Source organism: Biomphalaria glabrata, chromosome 17 (assembly GCF_947242115.1).
Source record: "Biomphalaria glabrata chromosome 17, xgBioGlab47.1, whole genome shotgun sequence".
Classification (NCBI taxonomy): Eukaryota; Metazoa; Mollusca; class Gastropoda; family Planorbidae; genus Biomphalaria; species Biomphalaria glabrata.
Genome location: NC_074727.1, coordinates 12934573 through 12957439, shown reverse-complemented (window position 1 = coordinate 12957439; position 22867 = coordinate 12934573). Strand labels below are relative to the sequence as shown.

The following is a 22867-nucleotide window of genomic DNA, read 5'->3' as shown; positions in this document are numbered from 1 at the left end:
CTCTAAATTTATTTAATACTGGTTTATTACCTTTTAGATCCTTAGTTTTGACAAACTCAGAAAAACCCACATGGAATTTTAAAAATCTTATTTAAAAGGAAAAAAAATTATTTACATGTACCATACATCTTTTTTATTCTTTACATGTATTTACAAACATTTCTTGTCCCAGGGAACAAGATAGATAATAATTTTTGATAACTCAGCCAATGCCCCAGATTATTTAAAGAAATTCATACAATATGTTCATTGTGTAAAAACAAATAGATATATTTTATAGTTCTCTGGATGGTCAATTAAGTTCTGAAGCTAGTAAGTTTCCATTTTTCACAATGATTTGATTTTGAATAAGAGGAATGTCTCTTTGCAAGCAAAAGCCTTGTCTAGGCTACAAACCAAAATTGAGCTTTCAAAACCAGTGTAGTCTAGATGAATGAATGTTTTAGCTAAAGGAAAAATCTATCCTTAGGGTTTGTCACTATGAAAATTAGAATAAAACAACTTAAATTTTTTGTTAAAAACTATGAATAAGAATGTTTGCACCATTGCTACTTGACTTAAAAATAATATCTTAACTTAAGTGGATTATCACAATCAAAGAAATAAGAAAAGAATAACACATTTTGTTAAAAAATAAGACCACCTCTTTATTTATTAAATACATAATTCTAACAATAAAATAAAATGTTCTTAGAAATGTTAATAACACATTCACTTCAGATGAAGCAGTTACCAGCAAGCTCGAAGTACACCACTCATTTTATTATAGTCTGCTAATAATCTCCACTGAATTCTGCTCAACCTAAACCTCCAGATGACCCACCGGGGTCGAGAGGTCAATATGCAGCGATTTCTTAGCCTTGAGGGATGTGCATCTCTGGGAAGTGCAGCAATTTCCTGAGAAGCAACTTCCTGTAATAAGAAAATGTATGTGTTAGAACTATATTGTTTAAAATGTTTGTTTTGTAAAATGTTTTACATGTTCCTTCAGAGTTGAAGATAGTTTACTTCCTAGTCCAAACCTCCCGCAGGACGACGGGGGATGGGAGCAGGCAGGGTTTGAACCCGGGATCATCGATAAATCCAAACGACAGTCCAGCGTGCAAACCGCACGACCAGGCAGCCATCCAAATGTAACTGTATCAATATTTGTACAGTACTTTATTCTAGCATTACATTCCAACAATGACCTAATACCAGAAGTTAAGGAACAACTAGTGGCAGGCAACAGAGCTTTTTATAACACACAACACATACTAAGAAGCAAACTTATATCTAAGATCAAGAAAACCATTTACAAAACCATCATCAGTCCTGTAGTCATATGTGCAAGCAAAACCTGGACACTGACAAAAACCACAGAAAATATGTTAAATACTTGGGAAAGAAAAATCCTCAGAAAAATTTATGGTGCCAAACATCAGGAAACTGGATGGAGGATTCGCACCAACCAAGAAATATACCGGCTACGTGAAGACCCCTCCACATTGGCAGAAATAAACAGGAACATATTAACTCAAAAAAATGCCAGGAGAGCAAAGATTGTTCATGGGCAAAATCAAAAAGGCAGGTGCCCCAATGGTGTGGTGGCTTGATGACGTAGAGGAAGATCTACAACAGCTAAAAGTCTGTGCATAAAAGACATAAAGCAAAGGATAGCTCAAAATGGAGAGATGTGCTAAAGCAGGTCAGGGCCCTGAATGGGCTGTAGCACCACTTGGATGGATTATATTCTAACATATTCTGCCATAGTATACATGATAATACTTGGTTCATCTTCATGTATATATATGTAATTATATATATACTGTGGTGTAATATGTAAGGACAGATGAATAAAAGAGTATGTATTAGGCCTATATCTATACTGTGGTTGGATGACATAGAGGAAAATCTACAACAGCTAAAAGTCTGTGCATGAATACATAAAGCAAAGGATAGCTCAAAGTGGAGAGATGTGCTAAAGCAGACCAGGGCCCTGAATGGCCTGTAGCACCACTTGGATGGATTTTAATCTAACATATTCTGCCATAGTATACATGATAATACTTGGTTCATCTTCCCATCATTTACATATCTTTGTTCATCTGTCCTTACATATTACACCACAGTATAGATATAAGCCTAATACATACTACTTTTATTCACCTGTCCTTACATATTACACCACAGTATAGATATAAGCCTAATACATACTACTTTTATTCACCTGTCCTTACATATTACACCACAGTATAGATATAAGCCTAATACATACTACTTTTATTCAACTGTCCTTACATATTACACCACAGTATAGATATAAGCCTAATACATACTACTTTTATTCACCTGTCTTTACATATTACACCACAGTATAGATATAGGCCTAATACATACTACTTTTATTCAACTGTCCTTACATATTACACCACAGTATAGATATAATACATACTACTTTAATTCATCTGTCCTTACTTATTATACCACAGTATAGATATAATACATACTACTTTTATTCATCTGTCCTTACAAGCTCAGCCACATATAAATATTATTACTTTATTCATCTATAATTTAATATTTTTTTACAGTATAGATAGTAGCCTACATCCCAAATGTCCTCTTTTAAAGATTTACTTGTATTGCCATGTAAATATACTTTATAAATCAATGTTCTACTGAAGTGTTTATTTTATAAAAAAAACGTTTTGAATTTGTAAACAAATTTCTAATCTTAATTTTTTCAAAATGCAATGTGAAGTGATGAAAAGGTACTTGACAGCTCAGCTCAAGGTATAAAGTTCTGGTGTAAGCTTGGAATTTCATTTTTTAGGCTTTTAGAACACTTTGATGAGACAAGTTCTGAAGATAATTTATAAAACACAACACAAAACTTTTTATAGTAGACAATGTTTTTTCTTCACCATGCTATACTAGTGTGTGTGTATATATATTTATATATATATATATATATATATATATATATATATATATATATATATATATATATATAAACGGTGCTTTTTTTGTAAAAAAAATAGGTGCGGGTACTCAGTAGTTGATTGCCTAGCTTTTAACTACTAAAAATTAATAACATACGTTAAAATACAAGAAAAGTAATCTTTTTTTCAAAAAGGTGCTGGTACACTGCACAAAAAAAGCCCTGTGCATATATATATCAAACATTTTTCCCCATCATCCCCACTATTCCATTTAAGCCTATTGTGTACTAGGGATGGCTGCCTGGTCATTTGGTATGTTGGTATGTGTTTGCGAAACCCTGCCTGCCACCATCCCTCCAGCTGGAGGTTAGGGTTAAGATGTAGAAATCTTCAATTCTGGAGGGCATCTGCAACATGTAAAACATACAAACTATGGCAGGTTAGATTCACCATAATATTAACATGTTCTCACCTCCTGCACCACCAATAAATTTTAGGTGAGATTTGTGAAACTCGCAGGTTGACACCAGTTTTCTTTTATTTTTTAGTTGGAGTTACAATTAATTAAGTAAACCATTTTCATCTGACAAAAAGGTTATCATTGTTTCATTTCATTTTTTGGACAATATTAATACCTATGCACACACTATAATGTTAGTGACATAACAATAATTGCACAACAAACTTAAATCTTAAATGTAATGGACAAAAATAACTAATGTTCTTTACATAAAAAATACAAAGTAACACAAACATACATACAAAACTTAGATATGTGTCCTTGTTTTTAAATACATAATAAAATGAACATATATAATGTAGCTAAAGCATTTTGTGCCAAAATATCCTATGCCAAAATGGTCGCACCAAAACACCCTGCTTCATTTCTTTCTAACAGTGCCACACCTAATGATTTAACCAGCGTGTAAATTATTTCTTTAAATATTCGTTTGGTATAGACAAATAAAAGTGCAAATCTACAACAAAGAAACTATTATTAAAACAAGCAAGTCTCTAAGCTTATTTTCTGTCAACACATACCAACACACATAATCTGAAGAGTTTTCACAACACAGACAGATGGAGGCTGATTGATGAGTATTACTTCATTAACAACCCTCACCTGAATTTCTTTAGGCAGTACTGAGCACCTTTTTATAGCCACTAAGCGTTGACGAACAGCGGAATGCTCTTGCACCAGCAATCTCCTTTTGTAGTCCCTGATCATCCATCTGTTAAGGAAATGATGCTCAAAGCACTTGCCCCGAGCTGGAACAACTGTGTTGACTGCAGTTGTTGTGTGACTATTGATAGGAGATATCTGTAGAAGACTTTTGCAGAGCTTACTGGTGATGCTCGAGAACTGGCAATAGCAAAAAAAAAAATATATCATTACAAAGTCTTTTTTTTATTTTGTTATGACATGATTAGGAATTAGTTATTTGTTTCAGGAATAAGGGGAAAGTTTTAATTAGCGACAAGTGACATGACAGATCTTTAAAAAAGAAGAACGATCTAAATGACGCTAAAGGAAGACGCTTCTTGTAGAGTAGTAGACTTGAGTACAATAGATATATGGATTTACGGACATAGCTGACATCGGACGATTCCCTTCTTGAGTATTAAATATCTTTATTGAACAACATATCAGCATCGACTACATATTTGATTGTTTCGGCCTTTCGCCAGTGTTATTGAATTAGTTGAGTTCAGCGTTACTTCCAGTCAGATCTACACTAGACATATTGTCAAGAATCAACACTGCGCGGGAAGCTTAACAATTTATGTATTAGTTTAAAAAATACATTCCACCCTGAACCAGTTGAGTGAGAAACATGAGACTTTAAGAGATCTGCCACCAGACCTGACATGGCAACTGTGAGTCTTTATGAGATCTGCCACATGCCCTGACAAGGCAACTATGATTATCTTACAAGATATGACACCAGGTCTGCCATGTCATGGTAAAATTGGCAAGCAAGAAACCATTTCGATGTTATGACATACACTAATTTTCAAATTTTGAAATCAAAAGGAAAAAAATTGTAGAGTATTAGTTTTTCTGATAATCATTCTTTTTTAGTATAAATTTAGTTTAAAATATGCATTTTACACTGAGCCAGTCAAGTGAGAAAAGAAAAGTTATAAAATGTGACCAAAATTGGTATGCACTATATTAGGAGGCGCGGTGGCTGAGCGGTAAATCGCTTGGCTTCCGAACCATGGTCCGGTTATATATATATATGGTTATATATATATATGGTTATATATACACACAGTGCTTTTTTTTGTAAAGAAATAGGTGCCAGTACTCAGTGATGGATTGCCTAACTTTTAACTCTACTAATAAATTAATAATAAACGTTAAAATACAAGAAAAGTAATAAATTTTTCCCCGCATTGAAAAAGGTGCCGACAATGTATATATAATATAGATATATATATGTGTGTGTGTGTGTTTTAAATTACAGATAAGTAATATTATTCTTTTCATTTTATTTTCAATAATAACTTGAGTAGTGATTGGCGATTTTTCGACGTACTTTTCTGCGCATCCAAATGTGTGGCCTACATCTATGTGACCAGGTTGTTAACATTAGTCAGACTTTCAGCCAATATACTTTTTCGGCAGGGTAATAAAACTTTTCCTCCCTAGTGTTAGTTATTATAATGCTTTGAGATCTAAATGATTCTAGATGTAGACCTAGATCTAAGTAGTACTGACTGATATGATAGTTTCTATTATATGTTTCGGCACCATATATCTATGAAAGATGTGTGTTACTAACATTGTTGCACAATAAAAAACGATGTATTTATATATGTTTAGTTTTGCCCCAACGATTAAAATCTCTTGAAAAGTGTCAACCTTCATTTTTTAAAATTCTATTGACTTACTGCATAATGAAAACCATACAGTAAAGTTTACATTGGTCTATGCAGTTAGATTTAGATACTGGTAGCATAGAAAAAAATATGTGCTAAGAATATATCTACATGCTTGAATAACTATGTCAGTGTGTATTTTCCCGCCTGACAACTCAACATACAACAAATATTATCACAAGCTCGTCTTGTCATGACTGACAACATGTAGCCTACTAAAGTTCTAGGCTAGCCTTAGACTGACCAGTTTGTTAGAATCAGTGTGACACGATCTATTTACTTTTTAGAACAGATAGAAGTGTGGATGAAAATGTTTCTTTTTTTTTTCTCGAATTGATCGTATCCTTTAAAATGCTTTTAGATCTATAGATCTAAACCTATAGATCTATAGATCTGAGCATTAAAAATAGGAATAAACTTAATAGAATCCTCAATGCTGCTGGCAAAATCATTGGCAAAAAGCAAACCCCATTTGGGCAGTTGTTTGAGACAAACATCTATAAAAAAGCTAACAAGATCCTCGAAATAAAGAATCACCCTTTGTGTCAGGATTTCGTGATTTTACCATCACAAAAGAGATACAAGACACCGATAGCAAAGACAAACAGACACAAACACTCTTTTGTTCCCCTGGCAATCAAATCATTAAATAAGAACAATCTGGTACAAACTTTGTCACATGTAAATTATGAGTGAGTCTGGTGTGAATGTACACTTTGGTTTCTTATAGTTATAATGTTTTTTGTTTGGTAATGCACAAATTGTAAGACAAATTTCCTTGGTAATGCACAAATTGTAAGACAAATTTCCTTACGGATAATAAAGATTATTATTATTATTATCATTATTATTATAGATTACTGTACCAGTGAATAAAATAGTTATGGACTAAGCCGTCACTAAGCCTAACAGCCAGTGTAAGAATGAAGCAATACAATCGTTTATATTCGCTTTCAGTATTTTTGAGGGAAGTGATGTATTTTGAACCCAAAAACAAAATCTCAAAGTACTTCTTTGCTTTTTTTTAGATGTTAAGAATTCACTATCTCATTTATTTAATATAGTCAATATATTATATATAGTAGGGATGTGAAATAAAACATTTACCTTCGAAAAAAAAAAAATTTTTGTAGAACATCATAAAAATACTTTATTTGAACTTTCCAAAGATGTATAAATTATGACTGTATGTTTAACAGCTAGAAAGTAGTGTTGGGTTGGGGTTTTTTGTGGCGTTTTGACCTAACATTGAGCTTAATGGAATGAGTGAGAGGAGTTTGTCACTGGCTAAGCAGGGCTCGGCTGGGCAAGACACACCCCCAGGTCAAAAGTTCAAAGTTGAAGCTGTTTCCTAGATGATAGAGATACTTATTAAATAAGAAATTTAATAGTATATCTAGTATTAGTAGTAAATTGCTAGCTTACAAAGCTGATTGCATGAGTATTTATGAATTTTACTTAAATTAACACAAAGGCTTTGACATGTATGTGTTTTAGGGCCTATTTAAAAGAATTTTACATCTATATTGGTTGTGTTTTACTGGTACCTAAATTTTCTAAAAAAAAAATCTTCTTAACTCCTTCTGTCCTAGAAGAAAAAAAAATGGCATCGTCCTACCAGTGTTCTTTGAACCCAAATAAGACCTCTGTTTTTCAGAGTAAACAAAACTAAATGTGTCTGAACTATAAAGAAATGGAGCTTGAACTAAAACAATAGATAAGTTTCATCATAGCTAACAAAATAAAGGCTCATTTTAACCAAGATTGTGGGTGTTCGCTAGATATATCAGAAATAGGGGGTGTTCGTTAGACAAAAATTCTAAAATGACTATAAATAAAACAAGATTACAAAGAGAGTTTGCCTTACACAAACTCAGAGGCGGCCCCCGTCGAAGTCGGATCCCTGTCGGATCTGCATATTCGCAAATAATATTCAAGAGGTGATTTAATTTTGATGTAAAATGTTTTACATGTTGAAGATAATTACTTCCTAGTCCAAACCTCCCGCAGGACGACGGGGATGGGAGCGGGCAGGGTTTGAACCCTGGACCATTCATAAATCTGAATGACAGTCCAGCGCCCAAACCGCACGACCAGGCAGCCATCCGATGGTCAAAAGTAATAATGTTTCAAAGATTCATTTGCCGTAAATTTAAATTAAATAAAAAATAGTAGATTAGTTTTAGTATATTAAAACATTACAATATTGATCAAAACGTTTGGAAATGAAAATCTACACTTTTTTTTACACTTTAAGTTTAGAAATTGAAATTCTACATCTTAATCTAGTCTATTTTAGTCTAAACTAGATCTAAAAATTGTAGATATAGACTCTAAAATAATTTTAATTAGAATATAAATCCAGATCTAGATATACTGTAATAAAAATTTAGATCTAGTTTAAAAAATCTAGATTAGATCTAAATCAAGATATCATTCCTTTTTTAAACGCGAGTCACATAACGAGGCTTAATAAACATTACTATACCGAGTTCTTTTTTCATTTCATTTGAAGAATTAATTCCATATAACGTCAGAGGGAAAAAAAAACACTACGTCACATGGCCTAGCTAGACTAAAAATCGCCTTCATCAATACGAGCCATTTATCGAGTGTTCATAGACATTAGTGCACCGAGTGCATTCTTTTAGCATTTCATTTAAAGAATTCATTCCATGTGATGTCAAAGGAAAAAAAAAACACTACGTCACATGGCTTAGTTAGACTAAAATATGTTTTCACTAATACAAGCAATTTTTTGAGGGTTAATAGACATTGGTGCACCGAGTGCGTTCTTTTAACATTACATTTAAAGAGTCCATTCATATGACGTCAAAGAAAAAAATTCCATTACCTCACAATATGCTAGTACCGGTACCATAAAAAAAAATGTCTTTATTTACACGAGATATTTAACGAGGGTTCATAGACATTAGTGCACTGAGTTCTAATAGAATTTATTTAAAAAGGATCAAAGCCGCATTGTTTTTGCGTTTTGTCTGTCAGTCGGTCTGTCCGTCATCTTGATATAAAAAAAACAACACAACAACTAAAAGTTATTAAAAATTTATTAACCTTTATTTTACGTTTCAAAACATCGCAATAATTTTTAGGTATGAACACAATTGAAAAGTTTATATAATAGATTGTTCCGGATGTTTGTATAAATAGTAAAAGAAAAAGAGAATTTCAGATAAATGTAATACCGTTAATTAAATTTTTTGGATGGTCTCATATAAAAATTAGATGTACTACAGCCACGTGAAGAGATTTTCATACCTTACTTTTGTGTTTGGATTCTGTTTTCCTTAAAAATCGGAACATAATATTAACGATAATTAGATTTTTTAATGTTTTAGGTAGAAAGTTAAATGTACTGTAAGAGAGTAGTGAGTTAAAATATTTTTCATAAAAATCCGTAAAAACATTATTTCGTAAATGAGAAGATTATTTGTTTATTAATTAGAAGAGGGAGTTCAAACAATTATTTGGATTTAGTAGATTTTTAAATAAATTCGGAAATTTCTGGCGACAATTTGTAAGAAACAAAATCCGGAACTTTCTTTATCGATTACAAAACTTCTATGTTATGTTTTAGCAAGAAAATTAAATGTCTAAAAAGTAATTTTCAGTAATCAATTCTAGTAAATTACTTTTTTTTTAAAGCCCTGAACAACCTATTGTCAATATTTTTAAAATTTGTTTAAAGATGAAAATACGGAACAATTTGATATTGATAACTAAATTATAGTGACGCATTGTCAAATAATATTTTAAGTGTAATATTAGTAAATTATGCGATTTCAAACAATCATTAGGCATAATTCATGTTTTATAAAACAATATCTGGAACATTTTTACACTTAATGAAATATAAGTCAGTATAGAGATTTTGATTTAGCATTAATATGCTATTTACATAGAAAACGGAACAACATATTATTGATAATGTGTTTTTGCAACGTTTAAGCATGGAAATTGAATGTAATATAAATTAGAAGAGCAAAAAAACATTTTTTGGGGTTGATTAGTTTTGCACAAAAAAATCCGGAACAATCAATTTTTAGATACTTAAAAACTATTGAGATGTTACGGGAGGAACATTAAAGTGTAAATCAGATTTTCAATAGCTTTTAGAGTTCTAGTTTTTTTAATCTAATCGTGACGGACAGACCGACCAACAGACAAAACGCACAAAAATAATCTTCTTTTATTCGGATGGGGGCACTAAACAAAAAATAAATAAAATCTGATTTTTAAAAAATGTTTAAGGAAATGGTTTAGCACCTGATCATGTAGAGACGTTACGCTACTGCACGAAAATCGCTGCATAAAAAGCCCATTAAAAAAAATGTGCGTGATATTTACATACAAAATGCATTATTAGCCTTTATAAACAAACAGAAATGTTTTCTTTTAATTTTAGCAGCTAGTTGACCAGAAAAAACATCTTTAACTATTATTTCTATTTGTTGTAAACATTTCCTGTACATTTTAAAATATATTTGACTTAGTGATACTGAAAATACACAAAGATTGTCCATCTTTGTTAGCATATTGTAACATTGCCTCCCTTACATTTACGTAATTGTTTTAGAATTGGTGTATTTTTATGAAAAAAATCGCGTGCATAATTAATTTTATAAATTAAACGGTTTGCTTTTAGAAAACCAAAAGTAGCCGTTGCACCTAAACTTTTCAAGCCGCATTTAATGATGAAATAATATTTTTCATATCTCTTCTAGTTTTCGAGATCTGAGTGTGACAGACTGACATTTTGCACAAACCTAATAGCGGCTTTTTCCCCTTACGGGGGCCGCTAAAAATAGTAAAGTTTTACTAATTAAAATATCTTATCTTATCTTTTATAATACAGACGTTACTTCAAAAAAGAAAATGATTACGTCCAATGGGTCATGCATGCATATTAACCAATGACCTAAATTCTGCTAAGTTGCTGGTTTTCCTGGCTAGCTCAGGCAACCCATTCTGTGTTATCTTTGTGTCTTTTTAAGTAATTTATTAGATTGTTTCTGTATTTGCAAATTATAGCTCAGTGTTTTATGTATAATAGCTACTTTACTTTTGAGTCTTCTATCCTGAAGGCTTTCTAAATTTAGTGATTTTACTAAGGTGTTACTTAAGTCAAAGGTGAATATTTGTTTGTTATGAATCTCGCTGCTCTATTTTGTGTCTGTTCCAGTTTCTTAATGTTTTCTTGAGTTGAGCAGTCCCAAACAGAGGATGCATTTTTTATTATTGGCCTAACCAAGGTTAAATAACATTTTAGTTTTATGTTCTTATTTGATTTATAGAAATTTCTTTTAATAAACCCTTATGCTTTGATTTTTTTTAGTTTCATCAATATGGGGATTCCATGACAGTTTTTCATTTACACCTAGTAGAGGTATTTTGCCACTTAAGTCTGTGTTACTGGTAAATTACTATGAATAACATAAGTAAAATAATTTTTTTTTTTTTTTTGTTACTGACAATAACTGACATTTTTCTGATTCCTATTTTGGTAATTCCTCTAAGTCTCTTAGTAAAATGTCTGTATCTTGTGTTGTCTTTCTTGTTCTATATATTATGTAATCATCTGCAAAAATCTGACTTTTGTTCCTGAACTAATGCAATTTGATAAATTATTTATGTAAATTAAAAATAGTAGTAGACCTAAGACTGTTTCTTGAGGTACACCTGAGTCCTGAGTTTACTGTTATTGGTGTTGATTTAGAGCCATTTATTGTTACAGTTTGTTCTCTCCCTATCAGAAAATGTACCATCAATACCAAAGTATTTTAATTTTTTAAGCAAACTATGGTGGTGAACTTTGTCCAAAAGCCTTGGAAAAATCTAATAAGATAGCATCTATTTGCTCTTTATTATCTAAACCTTTTGAAACATAACCAAATAGTCCTATTAGTTGTGTTTCACATGATCTTTATTTCCTAAAGCCATGTTGGTATGAAGTAAGGACATTATGTTTGTCTTTAGAAGTGGTTTATGATGTTGATATATATATGCTCTAGGATTTTACAAGTGATGCTGGTTTCTCCTTTTTTAAATGGGGGGGGGGGGTGACATTAGCTCCTTTCCAGTCCCTTGGTACTCTACCCTGGTTAAGAGATGCCTGAAAAAGTATTTTGAATACTGGTGCTAGCTTATTGCTTAGTTCTTTGAGTAATCTAGCTGGAATGCCATCAGGTCCAGATGCTTTATTTTGTTTAATGTTCACTAATAGTTTTTGGATCCCCTTTTCTTGTACTTCTATAACTCCTATGTTGTCTACTTGGTTCAATTAAGTATTATGTCTTTATCTCCTGGGGCTGAGAATGCTGATGCTTATTTAGGAATTATGTTAGCTTTAGTTTCATTATCATATGTCACTATATGTGTTAAGTTAAGAGTTGACTTTGGTCTTTGGCGCTATGCCTGTTGTTTTCATTTTCTTAGACTTAATGTAATAACTCCCTTTAATATCTAATCTAGATTTCGATCTATGCATACTCAAGCAGTTTCACAAAAAGTCACCAAAATGCTTAGACAAGACAAACGATCATTTACAACAATCTGGCAGAACAGGCAGAAGAAGCAGCAGGTAAAAGAGATATAAAACAACTGTACAAAATTACTAAACTTCTCAGTACCAAAAAGGCTAATTGCAATGTTCCAGTTCGAGACAAATATGGAAAACTACTTTCTTCAATAAATGAACAACTTTAAAGGTAGAAAGAATATTTTCAAGAAGTGCTCAATAGACCTAAACCACGAAATCCACCAGATCTAAATGCAGGACCAACACTAAAAATAAACATGGAAGAAATAACAAAAGAAGAAATAAGGAATGCACTCAAACAAATGAAGACGGGTAAAGCTGCTGGAATTGACAACATACCACCTGAAGTCCTAAAAGAAGGAGGAAGTGAAATAGTTGATCAAAGGCACAAACTATTCAACAAAATTTGGTTAACAGAAATACCTCCGGGTGAGTGGAAAAAGGGCTTGCTAATAAAAATACCAAAGAGTGGAGATCTATCACAGTGTGAGAAATGGCGAGGCATCACTTTGTTGTCAGTACCAAGCAAGATTTTCAGCAGAATCCTACTAAACAGAATAAAGGGAGTATGTGATGAACACCTAAGGGAAGAACAGGTCGGATTCAGAAAAGAGAGATCTTGTGCTGACCAAATAGCTACACCTCCTATGCAACTTTTGTCGACTTTGAAAAAGCTTTTGACAGTGTCGACAGAGAATCTATCTGGACTGTAATGAGACATTATGGGATCCCCAATAAAATAATAACCATAATCAAGAACCTTTATGATGATTTCCCCTGCCAAGTAACCCACTGTGGCAAGCTGTCAGAGGAATTTCCAGTCACAACAGGAGTCAAACAGGGATGTCTTCTTTCACCACTCCTGTTCCTTCTAGTATTTGATTGGGTCACAAAAGAAGCCCACTCTAACGCAGGGAAAGGAATCCAATAGATTCTCACACAAAAGCTGGAAGATCTGGAATTCGCTGATGACATAGCCCTATTATCACACAGACTACAGGATATGCAAGAAAAGGTCACAGCTTTAAGTGAAGTAGGAAAAAGAGTAGGCCTCAAAATAAAGCACCAAAAAACTAAAGTACATTAGTAAACAATAAACAAATTGGAGACATAGTACTGGATTCTCAGACAATAGACCAAGTAGAAAATTTTATATACCTTGGGAGTGTAGTCAGTATATCAGGTGGAACAGATGAAGACATTAAACGTCGTATAAATCTAGCGCGTCAGACATTTAAAACAGCTAAAACCAACCTGGAAATCTCCTCACATCTCAAACAAGACTAAACTAAGAATCTTTAACTTTAATGTCAAGGCTGTCCTACTGTATAGTTCTGAAACATGGAGAACAACTGAAGCCACAACAAAAAAAAATACAGACATTCATCAACAGATGCCTGAGAAATATCCTAAAAATACACTGGTATGACAAAGTAGAAAACAAACTGTGGGAGATGAGTGGACAGAAAAATATAGAAAAGCAGATCTTAGAGAGGAAGTGGAGATGGATTGGTCACACCCTTAGAAAAGATACCAGCAACAGAGCTAGACAGGCCTTAGGCTTAGAGTGGAATCCCCAGGGAACAAGACGCAGAGGAAAACCAAAAAGAACATGGCCCACATGGCGACGCAATGTATTTGAAGAAGCATAGATAGAACTTCATTAGAAGACTGGGAAGAGCTGGGAAACCATCAAAAAGCTAGCAAGAGACCGTGGAGAGGCGTGTTTTTGTCGAGGCCCTATGTTCCATGAGGAACTCAAAGGATAAATGATGATGATGATATTCAATATGAATGAATGATATTAATTATTATAATTATTGTAATGAAAATCATAAAAATAATACAATTATTAAAAGTAAAAGTACGAAGTAAGAAAAGAACTAGATTTTACTACTACTAGTCTAGATCTAGCTTAGACTTAGACACTCTACCTTAGTTGCGCTAAGTGATGCAATGTTTGATAAAACGGAATTCATATTGATTTTTATTGTTAGAATCTAGTCTAGATCTAAATCTAGACCTGCGTGTATGTTTTTAAAAATAGAGCTTAGTAAATCTTTTCATGCAGTGATTGCAACTTAGTTTGCAATATTGTGCTTTAGAATACCCATTACAAGGACGCGGCCATCTTTAGAAACTAGATCATTTAAAGTATTAAAAATAAATTTCGTAATATTAAATTATTATAATTGTTTAAAATTGTGTTGTAGTCATAGACATAAATAAATATTTATTTATGTCTTTGGTTGTAGTACAAAGGAAAATATTTATCCTTGTGAACGTGTCACGTGTGCTAAAAAGTTTAATGTTGCCAACATAAGTGTCTTGCTTAGTTATTTGTAAACGAAAGTTTTGTTTCAGTTTAAATCTGTACATGAAAAAGAATTTAGACTCTATAGAAAGCTATAGATCAAGTCCATCTTAAAAAAAAAAAATTATTTTGTAGAAAAAAACAAAACGTTATGGTGTTTGCGGTATGACCAATGGGTATGACTATTACTACCAAACTTAATTTCACACATAACGCAATGTAGATGGCCAGTTGTAGTCTACATAGGAGTAAAAATTAATCACGTATTTGGTATTAAATGGAACAAAAAAAAAAAAAGAAAAGGGGCTCAAAGCTCATCATGCACATTTTATATTTACGACTCCTAATGGCCTATATCAGACAAAAAAAAAAACAACCACCTAATTTTAATAGTTCGAGTTCCAACTATATTAAGCTATGAAAAATTGCAGACATATACAGACTACAGTGAAGTATATTCGGATAACCAACGTAGTCTGTATAAAGACCATAAACAGTTGAAACAAAATCATTGCAAAGAAATTTTTCATAGTAAAGCAGATGTAAAAGCACTATCTTATATAATACAGACGTTACTTCAAAAAAGGAGTCGCGTCATACATTAAGCATTGACCTAAATTCTGCCAAGTCACTGGTTTTCCTGACTAGCTCAGGCAACCACCCATCCCATGCTCTAATAGCACTAGGGAAGAAGGAGCATTTGTACAAATTTGATTAGCCTTACAAATGGCCCTACTTACGCTGTAAATTAAACATTTCCGTTATTTATAATAAGTTGCTGGGTAGATAAATAAATGAACAATATATATATATATATATATATATATATATATATATATATATATATATATATATATAGTGGCATCCTTTTATATCTAGCCTATAATAGCGCTCAATAGGCTGCATCAACCGAGGCCGGCCTTAGACCGTTTGCTCCTAATATGGGCCCCGCGCCTGGCAGGGCTCGCGCTATTTACGTTTAGTATATCATTATCAGTCATGGCTTTTATTAAATGCTTAACATGTTTAGTGTAACTGACGTAACTTTAATTAATCCACTGGCGCATCCTTTGCACAAATTAGATTGGACCAAAAGCGTTCTGAGCATGCTATAATCATGAAAGTAGCGCTATATAAAAGCTATAATAATATATTATTGTAAAATAAATTTAGAAAATTTACAAGAGGGGCATCGCAAGCATCCATTAGAGTTAGGCCGGCCCTGACCCCCCCCCCCCCAACATGTATTTATTTAGTGAATACAATCCATGCATAGACCATAACTACTAGACTTTGCGGGGTATTTTAACACTCATTGCTTTCATGTACTGGCAACTAGTGTGCATTAGGTCTATATTGTTTTCTTTCATTAAAATGTACCTAGTAGCTACTTGTGGAATGGGCCCATAATTATTCTTTCATTTAATTATGTCATTAAGTAGACAATTTAAGGAGTAATCAGACATTGTTAGGAAAAACTCTTACACGTTGGTCGTAAAAAAAACAAACACCCAAATAGCGCTATTTTTTTTTTTTTAATCCTTGCGTGTTGAATTGTCTGAGGTTGACCTTGATCCACATTTTAAACACACACGACAACACAGCAAATAGGCTACAGTGCCCACAGGCTAGCCAATGTGAGACGTAGATAATTGAGTCCAGATGGTCATCGTTATGCAATCTGCCAAGGTTGTCTGGCTAAAAAAAAACTCATTCCATTTCCGGATCGTTGCGTCAGTTACCTATTGTACTAACTCTTTCAACACGTGGCTTGATAACACGCAGTAATAGCCTACGGCGCAAACGTAAAACAGAATCATTGACAAATAGATTCGATGTTACTTCTTGTGAATACATTGTCCTCTATTCTAGACTCTTCAACTTACATTCCTAAGCGATTTAGAAGTTGTTTTACAAGGTCAATGTAGCCAAAAACCCACGTGCTAATTTTAAAATATATATAAAAACAAGGCTCTTTTTTTTTTAATAAACTTATTCAGCAACATTTTGAGCCTTTCTGAACAAAAAACAAACAATGATTTCTAATTTCTTTTCTGTTCGTGTTGCATTATACAAAGTTTCGTTTTGAAAAAAAAAAAAGCTTAATAAAATTTAGTGAATCAGATGGTGAATAAAAGATCAACCATTTTAGCAATAATTTTGCTTTAATTAATATAGTATTATTCTATATACGTAGCCCATGTTTGGAAGCTAATAACAAACACGTGGTGCTAGCAAACAGAATCTAGGTCCTAAAATACCTAGCCCTAGCCATTAAAAACCACCCAAACCATTTTACTATCACAGAGAAGACACAGTAGACCGATAACAACACCAGAACACACAAATTCCTATACTCCCAAATCGTTGAATAAATAGGAACATTTCTGGTGTAAACTCCATATGTAAAGTTTGAGTTAAACTGTGATATGAATGGATATTTCGTTTAGTAGACTTAATCTATTCCTCAAGATAATAAAAGATGTTTTTTTTTAATTATTAATAATGAAGGGGAACATTTATAAAACATTGATCTTACATATACAACAAAGAAAAACAACACACAAATGAACACAATGTAATAAAATACTCAGAAGGAACATTTACTTTCCCATATTCTAAGTCAAGATCATAAAAGTGCTTTTTGTTCCCCAGTCACAAAGCATGGTACGGGTTGCCTGAATCAGTTAGAAAAAAAAATATTTAGCAGAGTTTAACATGCACCCCTAGATTAGTATAAATTCGCGTAGGCCTATACCTATTAATATACTTTTTAAAGAGACATGCACAACGTATGCCTTTCGTTTTATTTTGTGCAGTTATTTTCTACAGAAATTATCACTTTGATTTATTAGCACTGTATTCTCTGGTGGTTAGTTGGCTTTACTTGGTTGTGAAACTCTGTCACAGAAGTCTCGAAAATTATCAAATAGCAAAAAATCTCAAGAAAGTTGACCTTGTCTAGATCTGTGCATTGCATGGATTTCTGCAGCGAAGCCGAAGTAGATGAATAATAAAGTAAACTATTCCAGAATATTATTTCCTTTAATTTGAAACAAATGTTCTGCCCAACTATCCCACAGTTCAACTAAGACTATTTAATACTCGTTTTGTGACTTTTTTGTTGTTGTTGCGATCTTCTACATCCTTTCTACAAAATGCAAATCTATACATAAAATGACTAAGTTTTTCAAATTTCTAATAGTTCAATGTCTTCTGTATAGTTTTGGGTTGCCTTACACATATTGTACACTAACTGATATAGAATTATGAAATATTGATCTTTGCTAGATTGCAATATTCAAAAATTACTAGGCCTAGATTAACACTCTAATCTTGCTAAACTTGAGTAAGTTTTATTCTATTACATTAACTTTTTTTTTTAGATCCAATGGAATATATATATATATATATATATAAGTATATATATACATATATATAAGTATATATATACATATATATAAGTATATATATATATATATATATATATATATATATATATATATATATATATATATATATATATATATATATATATATATATATATATATATATATATATATATACTTAAAGTATGTCTAAAGGTTACTATTTATTTATATAAATTTACAAATTTGATTTGAGAAAAACAACTTTATAATTTATAAGAAATAAAAATCATAATAAAATTTATTGATATAAAAAAAAAAGTACCGATTCAAGATATATGTTTTAATTTTCTGAAATAATACTTTCTTTGATAATAATATAAGTTTCCAACATTGCTCTCTCTCCTCTCACTAAGAATATCTGATTTAAAAACTTGTTGCACATTATTTAACTTAAATGTTCAAAATATACAAATTTCCGTTTCTGTTTTACCAAAAAGAAAAAAAAATTATATATAATTATAAAATAGGTATAAGAAAAGAGGTGAATGACAAAATCTGCAGATAAATGCGAATCTCGATTTTGGATAGCCTGGACCTATAAATAGCATTGACGTCAGGTATTTCGGCATAGGCTATCCCAGAAGTCTCCGGACTATCCTTTTTAGTCACGTGACTCTCTTCCTCTGTCCTTTTCTGCGGTGGTACTGAACGTGTGAGCAGGTAAAATTGTCTGAGTTTATATCGGCATAAAATCATAGTGTAATTTTAACCATCGGTATTTTATTTAATTCAAATTATATCTTTTAGCTTATAATCTTAATCTGTAATGCATTCCATTTGTCTATTTTGCATTAAATGCTGTATTTTTTTTCATTTAATAATTGTGAAATGAGTTGAAATAACTTAGCCGGCTGTACCGGTTATACGGCCATTGTCGTTAGTAGTGAGTTGCTCAGCATTGTAGAAGCATTGTGGGTTTGTGAAATATTTAACATTCCAAACTATAACAGTATCAAGATTTACACCTATCTTGTAACTGTGGTTACTTTTGTTTTAATCGCAGCGTTAATTTTGATCAGCTATATATCTAGATTTAGACTTAGCCATTTAAGATATCAGTCACGTGTGACGTGACAAAGGTTCAGTGTATTTTTTTTTCCTTTAGTGTAGATCTAGACAGTAATATAGAAATTAGCACCAAATATAGATTCAGACTCAGAAAATTTAAGATTAGCTTTATTAAAAGTAACCATTGACATTTTACTGTAATTTTGGTTTGGCTAGAAAAGTTACTCAACTTTAACACTCAATTGACACTCAGTCTTTTTCTTTTGGATATCATAATAATCATATTGAATATAATTTGAATTAGATCTAGTATTAGTCAGGATAGATTTAAAGGGAAGTTGAAAGTTTTATCTTTACATTCTAGATATAAACAGTATACTTACTATAGATATACCAAAAGTCTAGAGAAACCATAAAACTTTGTCAAATTTTGGGTAACAATGAACGTTTCAGAACTTTTTTTTTTATTTGCAATAAAAGCCATTTAGATTTAGGTCTACCTAGAAACATTGCTTTCAGTGTTATAATTCCATCAAATTGTACATTTTATTGCCTAGATGTAATAAAGAATTTAGTTGCTTATTTTAAGCTTTTGAGTGGTGTTAGCTAAGCCTATTGATGCTAAACCATTACAGCTTTCTTCAAATCATTTTTTTTTTCAAAATGTGTGCTGATGTGCATTTTCTTTTTTTTTTTTTTATTAAAGCGGTTTCATATCTACCAATCAACACTTCAAAATGGGTAAAGAAAAAGTTCACATCAACATTGTCGTCATTGGTCATGTCGACTCTGGTAAATCTACTACTACTGGTCACTTGATTTACAAGTGTGGTGGTATTGATGAGAGAACAATTCAGAAGTTCGAAAAAGAAGCACAAGAGGTATATCTTTGAATATTGATTAAAAATAATTCTATCTAGTTAGTGTAAATCTTAATATTTAGACAAATTTTAAGATATATGATCTAATTTTATTTTTATTTTTTGTATTTCAGATGGGCAAGGGTTCCTTCAAGTATGCCTGGGTATTGGATAAATTGAAAGCTGAACGTGAGCGTGGTATCACCATTGATATTGCTCTCTGGAAATTCCAAACTGAGAAGTTCTATGTTACTATTATTGATGCTCCTGGTCATCGTGATTTCATCAAGAACATGATTACTGGTACATCCCAGGTTAGTCTTAACATTGCAATATAGTTTGTCATACATTATTAAGTTTATAATTTAGCTGGTACATCCCAGGCTGGTCATTTAACATTACAATAGTTTCTCAGATTATTAATTTTATAATATAAACATTTTTGTTCGATTCCTAGGCTGACTGTGCAGTGCTGATTGTTGCTGCTGGTACTGGTGAGTTTGAGGCTGGTATTTCAAAGGAAGGTCAGACTCGTGAACATGCACTATTAGCTTACACTCTTGGTGTCAAACAGTTGATTATTGGTGTAAACAAGATGGACAGCACCACCCCTCCATACAGTGCTCAACGTTTTGAGGAAATTAAGAATGAAGTTAGCAACTACATCAAGAAAATTGGTTACAACCCTGTTTCAGTACCATTTGTTCCAATTTCTGGTTGGGTTGGTGACAACATGCTTGAAGACTCACCTAACATGCCATGGTACAAGGTAAATATTATTTTATTTTTTTTTAAATTTTATTTTTCTACCAGCTGCATATATTAGCATATACTGTTTATGTTTATATCAATTACTATGATTTTTTTTTTAAGGGTTGGGCTATCGAACGCAAAGATGGCAATGCTTCTGGTAAAACTTTGATCAATGCTTTGGATGCCATTCTGCCACCATCACGTCCAACAGACAAACCCCTCCGTCTGCCACTTCAAGATGTTTACAAAATTGGAGGTATTGGAACTGTCCCAGTCGGCAGAGTTGAGACTGGTGTTCTCAAGCCTGGCATGGTTGTCACATTTGCACCATCTAATGTAACAACTGAGGTAACCTTTAACTATTAATTCAAGTGTTTTGTATTGCTTCAATTTTAGCAATTGTGTATTTCAATGTTAGCACGGATTAGCAATTATGTATTTCAACGTTAGCACAGGATAGTGGTCCACTTATGTGAATCTGCTTGAATGTGTTATGTGGCGAGTAGGGTCTATCAGCCTTTCAAGGATTATGTTGGGTCCTTTTCCACAACGTTGTACATTAAAAGTTCCTCCTAATAGCTCTCATTAGTTGATGGTACTTTCCCTGCATATTCCATGACCTTCTTTGAACTGCTATGCAGTACTGATAAAGGAGAAAAACCATGCAGTGAACATTTTTTCATTTGTTTTATAATATTCTGATTATTTTAAGTTGCAGATTATTTATAGAGTATTTGTATTCCTGCAGGTTAAATCTGTTGAGATGCACCATGAAGCTCTTCAGGAAGCCACACCTGGTGACAATGTTGGTTTTAACATTAAGAATGTGTCTGTCAAAGAAATTAGAAGAGGAAACGTAGCTGGTGACAGCAAAAATGATCCACCCAAGAACACTAAGCAGTTCCATGCTCAGGTTAGTACTCGCTTGTTAAAAGCAGTAGTAATTTTTAGTAGTTTTTATTACTAACACAAGATTGTTATTTAATGAACTTAATTTTTAAAAAATCATATTATGAAGTATACAAATATGTGGCAGTTAAATTTTTATTTGTATCACTTTGTCAATTAGTTAGTCATGAATATATATTTAACATTGCAGGTTATCATTCTGAACCATCCTGGTGAGATTAAGAATGGTTATGCGCCTGTGCTTGATTGCCACACTGCTCACATTGCCTGCAAATTTGCTGAAATCAAGGAGAAATGTGATCGTCGTTCTGGCAAAAAGCTTGAAGACAACCCCAAATTCGTCAAGTCAGGTGATGCTGCAATGGTTGACTTGGTTCCTACCAAGCCCATGTGTGTCGAGTCCTTTGTTGATTACCCACCCCTTGGACGTTTTGCTGTCCGTGACATGAAGCAGACAGTGGCTGTAGGTGTCATCAAGTCAGTTGTCAAGGAGGATCTAGCCGCTGGCAAAGTAACCAAGGCTGCTGCTAAAAAGAAGTGAATAGTACTGGAACCCTTGCCAAAAACTACAGGGCTTCTGAAGAAATATTTTTTGACATACACTATCAATCATCCAAGTCCTGACAAGTTATACCACCATTATAGCAGCAGTGAAAGTATCACAGCTGCTTCTTCACCATTTAATTTTATGCCCATTAAAACGCTGACTCAGTTAATTTTAATTTCATTGTCTAGGTGGCTTCTCCAGTCAAAATTGCACAGGAAAGAGTTCAGAAGGAAAAAGCCTCAAGACACTTAAGTTAAATTTTATTGAATGTGTAAAGATACAGTTCCTTTTAAGTGTAAATTAAACAATTAAGTCAGTTTTACTTGACCTGTTTTTATTTTATTTTGTTGTCCTTTGGTGTTGTGGATGTAGAATAGCTAGTGCATTATGTTAAATGCTTATCAATTATATTAATCATTTCTGGTATTTCTATTATTTAAAAAATGAATACCTTAACCGCTTAAAAAATTAAATCTGCCAACTTTTAATTTCCAACTAATTTTTCCATGCCGGTATCAAGTACACTTAAGCCACTATAAATGTTTCTACAGAGTGGGTGCCTGTGCTTAAACATTTAAGTCTGTAAATTACGGCGCTTAAAAAATCATTAAAAAAAATCCGTCATGCATGGCTTCTTAAAGTTAGCAATTTAAAACATGGACATAGTTATTTTTG

At 32.5% G+C, this 22867-nt stretch overlaps 2 protein-coding genes across 2 annotated transcripts; one reads left to right on the top strand and one right to left on the bottom strand.

Annotated features, from left to right (window-relative positions):
* Positions 1-621: 621 nt before the first annotated feature.
* LOC129923807 (28S ribosomal protein S14, mitochondrial-like) lies at positions 622-14556 on the bottom strand. The gene is made up of 3 exons (XM_056016547.1): positions 14304-14556; positions 4048-4287; positions 622-912 (listed from the first exon to the last, which is right to left on the bottom strand). The coding sequence occupies exons 1-3, from the start codon at positions 14346-14348 to the stop codon at positions 730-732; spliced, it is 468 nt and encodes a 155-aa protein (XP_055872522.1). The 5' UTR covers positions 14349-14556; the 3' UTR covers positions 622-729.
* A 4065-nt stretch (positions 14557-18621) lies between these two features.
* On the top strand, positions 18622-22514 carry LOC106055588 (elongation factor 1-alpha). The gene is made up of 7 exons (XM_013211894.2): positions 18622-18775; positions 19830-20004; positions 20118-20297; positions 20441-20752; positions 20857-21084; positions 21485-21649; positions 21836-22514. Exons 2-7 carry the CDS (start codon positions 19861-19863, stop codon positions 22184-22186), a joined length of 1380 nt encoding a protein of 459 aa, XP_013067348.1. The 5' UTR covers positions 18622-18775; positions 19830-19860; the 3' UTR covers positions 22187-22514.
* The last annotated feature ends 353 nt before the right edge of the window (positions 22515-22867 follow it).